Source organism: Calidris pugnax, unplaced genomic scaffold, assembly GCF_001431845.1.
Source record: "Calidris pugnax isolate Ruff unplaced genomic scaffold, ASM143184v1 scaffold19, whole genome shotgun sequence".
Taxonomy (NCBI): Eukaryota; Metazoa; Chordata; class Aves; order Charadriiformes; family Scolopacidae; genus Calidris; species Calidris pugnax.
This window is the reverse complement of record NW_015090775.1, coordinates 4,658,224-4,664,061: the sequence shown is the minus strand read 5'-3', so window position 1 is coordinate 4,664,061 and position 5,838 is coordinate 4,658,224. Positions and strand designations below refer to the sequence as shown.

The window sequence follows — 5,838 nt, the reverse complement described above, 5'->3', positions numbered from 1 at the left end:
AGGAGGAGAACAAATGAATTAAGGAATTCTTTCTCTGAATTGAAAAACAGCCGATATGAACTGTGGGTATAAAACTGGAGTTGGTAGGGAAGTTATGGATCTGTACATAAAAGGGGTGTTTTGCTGGATAGAGAAAACAGAGGAATTATTCTGGAGCAAGAACCTTACCCCAGAGTGGGAGTGACCCAAGGAATGACTTTCTAGGAGTCCAAAGAAAACACTCCCTATTTCAAAGGTGCTGCAACAGTGAGAACTGCTGATTAGGAATGCTTACACTTTGGGCAAAACCAAAACAGCTTTAGAGTAAGCTGTGAAAACCTGATGCATTAATACCACGTGAAGATAAGCACGTAGCTGTGCATGTAACCAGCATGAAGGAGCAATTGTCTTCTTTGCAAATGAATTGCCTTACTTGCACATTTAAAATGTGAGACGTTACCAATCAATGGTTAGTCTTAAGTTATGTTTTTGAACTAATTCAAGCTGCTCCCACGTAACATTCATGGTATATTTTCTGTTGTGCCGTAAATGAATTTTTGCTGTTGATTAAGACTATCTCTGTCCAGCAAAAGGTGGAGTCTTTGCCAGCTAATGTGAGTGTGTAGGCAATGATGACTAACTCAATTTGTGTTTATGCTTACACCATCTTTTTCTCAAGGGAGATCTGTCGAACCACTTGGAGAAGTAAATGCTTGCAGTTCCTCTATGTATCACACAGGCTTTACAAGTGTTCTTTCAAGCTGTGGTCTGTGGAAGCAAAGGGGTCTGGGGTTGATCACCAAGGAGCCCAAGAAATAAACAAGAAATTAAACTGCAGGCATGTGGGTTGCACTTCTTAAGCCCTGCTGGAAAAAAATGGAAGCCTGTTAACTGCAAGACTAACTCTTCTTCAGTGTAGTCACGCTAAAAGAGCTTGATGCTGGCTTGTGACCCAAGTGTCTGCTTCATCTTCAAGCAGGACTTACACCCACCATGATCTGGGTGCTCTTGATCATGCCTAGCAATACGTTGGCAAAATGTGAAGCAATCTGCGAATGCTATATAGTTCTCAAAATCACTATAAAGGTTGCATATAGTGGTTTTTGAGGCTCGGGTAGGAAGTAACAAAAAGATAGAAGTTTTTTCTCGGGTCCTGGTTTCATATTGTCTTGCTAAGAAGGTCAGATGTAACATAGGTGTGTATGCTACTGAACTGGCTGTAAGAAACTTCTCTACATCAGTTTTGTAAGATGGCTAATCATTCCTCTCTCTGGTCAGGATGTTGACAATGCCTCTCTGGCCCGTCTTGATCTCGAGCGCAAAGTTGAGTCCCTGCAAGAGGAGATTGTCTTCTTGAAGAAGCTTCATGATGAGGTAAGCTTCATGAACTGTGGTTAGATGCTGACAGTCTAGCAAGTGAGTAAGCTCTTTGCTGGTTCTGGCTCAGAGTCCCTCCCTGTCTATGTTCCCTGTGTTGTGGGATAACACTGAGTGTCTGCTCCTCTCTCAGGAAATCCGGGAACTTCAGGCCCAGCTCCAGGAACAGCACATCCAAATCGACATGGATGTTTCCAAGCCTGATCTTACTGCTGCCCTGCGTGATGTTCGCCAGCAGTACGAAAGCGTTGCTGCTAAGAATCTTCAGGAAGCTGAAGAGTGGTACAAGTCCAAAGTAAGTGAAATCTGTTCAGATAACCTTGGGCACTCTAACTGTACATAACAGCTCTTTGGAGCACTTGGTCATCCCTCTGTCTCTCTACGGGACATGAGCAGAGGGATGGCCCAGGGTCTTCTTCAAATTCCTAGTCTGGGAAGAGTACAGCTGAAAACAGCCTGGAGAAGAGAAGGCTCCGGGGAGACCTTATAATGGCCTTTCAGTACCTGAAAGGAGCCTACAGAAGAGCTGGAGAGGGACTCTTTACAAAGAAGAGTAGCGACAGGACAAGGGGCAATGGTTTTAAGCTGGTGGAGGGGAGATTTAGGTTAGATACTAGGAAGAAATTCTTTACAGTGAGGGTGGTGAGGCACTGGAACAGGTTGCCCAGGGAGGTCGTGGATGCCCCATCCCTGGAGGTGTTCAAGGCCAGGTTGGATGGCTATTTGAGCAACCTGGTCTAGTGGGAGGTGTCCCTGCCCATGGCAGGGGGGTTGGAACTAGATGATCTTTAAGGTCCCTTCCAACCCAAACCATTCTATGATTCTATGATTACTTTGCACTGTAAGGGCAGCATCAAAGTAATGGGTTCCTACTTGGGATCTTTCCTACCCCTGTAGCTGGAAGCAGATGTTGGATGAAATACTGGAGAAAAAGAGTGAATGATTGGGGAAAAAGGTGATGAAAAGATGGAAAACACACAGGGTGGAGAAACGAAAAGGTTTAACTATAAATTCCAATTTAACAATTAAAAATAGAAAGTCGTTTTAGGAGTAATGCTAATATTAAAGTGTTAGGGCTTGTAATGGCTTCAGTTGCCCTCAAAAGCTGTGTTTAAAAAAAAAAAAGTCTGTTATACCATTTCTGTTGAAGCGTTGCGCTAACCAAATTGGGGATTTCCCCAGTTTGCAGATCTCTCTGAAGCTGCTAATAGGAACAACGATGCCCTGCGCCAGGCCAAACAAGAGGCCAACGAATACCGCAGGCAGATCCAGTCCCTCACCTGCGAAGTGGATGCCCTCAAGGGAAGCGTAAGTAGAAGACAGCAGTTGGGACATTCTTCCCTTCCCAGCTTTAGGCATGGCACTGCAGGTTAACTGGTGACGTGGATGTGAATGCAGGTGATCTCCTGTGCCATAAAGTAGGACATTGGTACTTTTTAGAAAGGATGCTATGGGTTCACTTTGCCTGCACGAGCTCCAGGGAGCTGGGTAGATTGATGTACTTAAGGTATAAACAATGAGTTCATTCCCTTGCTCACTGTTCATGTCACACTTCCTGGAGGTTCATGTAACACTTCCATGGCTTGTCTGTCAGGTACAGCTGAAGCTGTACAAAAAGCTGGAGGAGCAGTGGAAAAGAGGTGCAAATCGTGCTGTTGCTAGAACCTGACTACATTAAAGTCTGGCTTGAAGTGGATTTAACATAGTAAAACACCTGCAAATCCCCTCAGTGAGGACTGCCTGCGTGCTTTGTGTTGCATGTGGTGGACTTACTGTAGGGGATTGCTTTGCCAACCTGGTAGAAGAAATATGTAGCACACCTCAGATAAAGTAGTGGAATAACCCACCTTGACTTTGCAAGGGGAAGATACGGAGATGACAAATTTGGGACATCATGTCCGGGGGGCTTTCAGAAAGGATGCTAAAGTAACTTAACTTCCCCTTTTTTAAAACTTCTGAATGTCTTGAGGATGGGAAAGAGTGGCTGAACTGCAGCAGTGCTTGATTTCATTGTCTTCTTCCAGAATGAATCCCTGGAGCGCCAAATGCATGAAATGGAGGAGAATTTTGCTGTTGAAGCTGCTAACTACCAAGACACTATTGGCCGCCTGCAGGATGAGATTCAGAACATGAAGGAAGAAATGGCTCGCCATCTCCGTGAGTACCAGGACCTGCTGAATGTAAAGATGGCTCTTGATATCGAGATTGCCACCTACAGAAAACTGCTGGAGGGTGAAGAGAGCAGGTAAAAAATCATATGCCGACACTTCTCTAAACACCAATTACTAGAAGACACTCTGTACCCATGTCTGACTATCCATTTCTTTTTTTTCCTTCAGGATTAACATGCCTATTCCAACCTTTGCCTCTTTGAACCTGAGAGGTAAGGCATCTCTGCTACTTGAGTCTAGCCAGCTGTTCTGCCATTAGCGAAAGGGTCCTGGGTGGTTCCTTTTACTCTAGCATTTGAACTTGTATAAATGCAGTTGTGTGTGCCTGCTTTTCTAAGCTACGAGGACAGTATTTGCAATTCCTTAACCTTGGGTGGGAGGAGCTGCTTTGTTCCTAGGAACAGATATTTTGAAATATCAGTACCTAGTGAGCGGTTGGTTTAGATGCCAGCTGAAGGTGCTTTAAGGGCAAGAGGGAGAAAATGGAGATGATTAGCTTGTTGTTCAGAGCAGGAGATATTTCTTCATGCACTAAATTGGGATTCTAAAAGTAGACACTAAAATCTGTTACACATTATTTCTTTGAGGAGGCACTTCATCTAGACTACTGGTAATAATACATTTTCTTCTGCAGAAACCAACATTGAGTCTCAGCCAATGGTTGACACTCACTCAAAGAGGACACTTCTAATTAAGACTGTCGAAACTAGAGATGGACAGGTTGGTGGTAATCTTGATTTTTATTTCTATCACAGCTGTTTACCTTAAAATGCTGGTAGGTTTGTCTGCCAGTCAGAGCACCCCATATATACTGCAGCAGGGATTGAGTAGAACACCATCTGGCAATTCACACTGTATGGTGGAACATTCAGATGTTCAGATGTTTCCACAGGCTTCTGTGGAAATGATCACAAAATTCACCTGCTAGCACAACCATAAATGGCTGAAAGTTACCTGTGTAGTGAGTATTTAAGTTCAGCTGAGTTAGGAAGGTCTCAAAAGATTTCTCATGTCAACCAAGACAAATAAATAGCAGTAAGCAGAGGTACTTGTTTGGGATGAGATACTGTTTTCAGACTAGGTCAGTAAAGCTTAAATGATTTCTCCATACCATTTATCAGCTAGAACTTCTCACTTAACATGTGAGAGTTGATACCCATTTGTTCACATCTCTGTGGTACTGGATGTTCCAGTTCTAATTCTAAAAAAAACCCAGCCTTACTATAAAACTTGATGCAAGTATCTCTGTTTTTTCAACAGGTTATTAATGAAACTTCCCAGCATCACGATGACTTGGAGTAAAGCTGAAGTGAAGATGCATACTTCTTAATGCAGGAGAAATTCTTACCAGCAAGATTTAAACAGTCCATGTCTTAAAGGAAGAAACAGCTTTCAAGTGCCTTTCTGCAGTTTTTCCATGAGCGCAAGATTATTATGCTAGGAAATAGGTCTTAGATCTTGCAAACTGACTCTCCCTGAAGGATTAGAGTTTACAATGGAGTCTAGTTTACAGATAGCAATATCTTGTGCTGCAATACTGTTTTTAAGTATCCGAATTCAATAAAACTGCTTTTTCCAGCACAGTATGAGCAACCTGTCGCTACTTCAATAAATCTTTGAAAAATGGCTCTTGATGTGTTCTAATTTGTTAACTTCATGACTTTTTGGAAAGCCATAACATAATGCTGGAATTACTATGCGGTTGACATCTCCAGTACTGGTTGTGTGAAATGCTGTTTTTTTCAGTTTAACTAGATAAACTGTTACTTATTTACTGCTTAGGTTTTGGAACCAACTAAAATGGACAATAACTGGCAGATGCATAATGTATTATATTTCTTATCACTTGAATAAAATATGATACTTCAAGCTAATAAAAATTAATCTTGCTTCCATGTACCATTTACCTAGCCACTAAGAGCTGAAAATGCTCCAATAACATAATGCTGGAATTACTATGCGGTTGACATCTCCAGTACTGGTTGTGTGAAATGCTGTTTTTTTCAGTTTAACTAGATAAACTGTTACTTATTTACTGCTTAGGTTTTGGAACCAACTAAAATGGACAATAACTGGCAGATGCATAATGTATTATATTTCTTATCACTTGAATAAAATATGATACTTCAAGCTAATAAAAATTAATCTTGCTTCCATGTACCATTTACCCAGCTACTAAGAGCTGAAAATGCCCCAAATGCCTTAAAACTTAGCTCTTTAAGACAGGAGAGTTAAGTAGCTGTGAAAAAGCCCTTATCTAAGACAGCACCTTTGCAAGGCTAACAGCTGACTTCATGCATTGACTTCATTT

General features: G+C 42.0%; 1 protein-coding gene across 1 annotated transcript in view; it reads left to right on the top strand.

Moving 5' to 3' along the window:
* LOC106890209 (vimentin) overlaps positions 1-5,407 on the top strand; it is an 8,904-nt gene extending 3,497 nt beyond the window's left edge. Inside the window, exons 2-8 of the mRNA XM_014945845.1 lie at positions 1,198-1,353; positions 1,490-1,651; positions 2,539-2,664; positions 3,381-3,601; positions 3,696-3,739; positions 4,162-4,247; positions 4,788-5,407. Coding sequence (XP_014801331.1) covers positions 1,198-1,353; positions 1,490-1,651; positions 2,539-2,664; positions 3,381-3,601; positions 3,696-3,739; positions 4,162-4,247; positions 4,788-4,829 — 837 coding nt within the window. The 3' untranslated portion in view covers positions 4,830-5,407. The remainder of the gene's footprint in view (positions 1-1,197; positions 1,354-1,489; positions 1,652-2,538; positions 2,665-3,380; positions 3,602-3,695; positions 3,740-4,161; positions 4,248-4,787) is intronic.
* Positions 5,408-5,838: the final 431 nt, after the last annotated feature.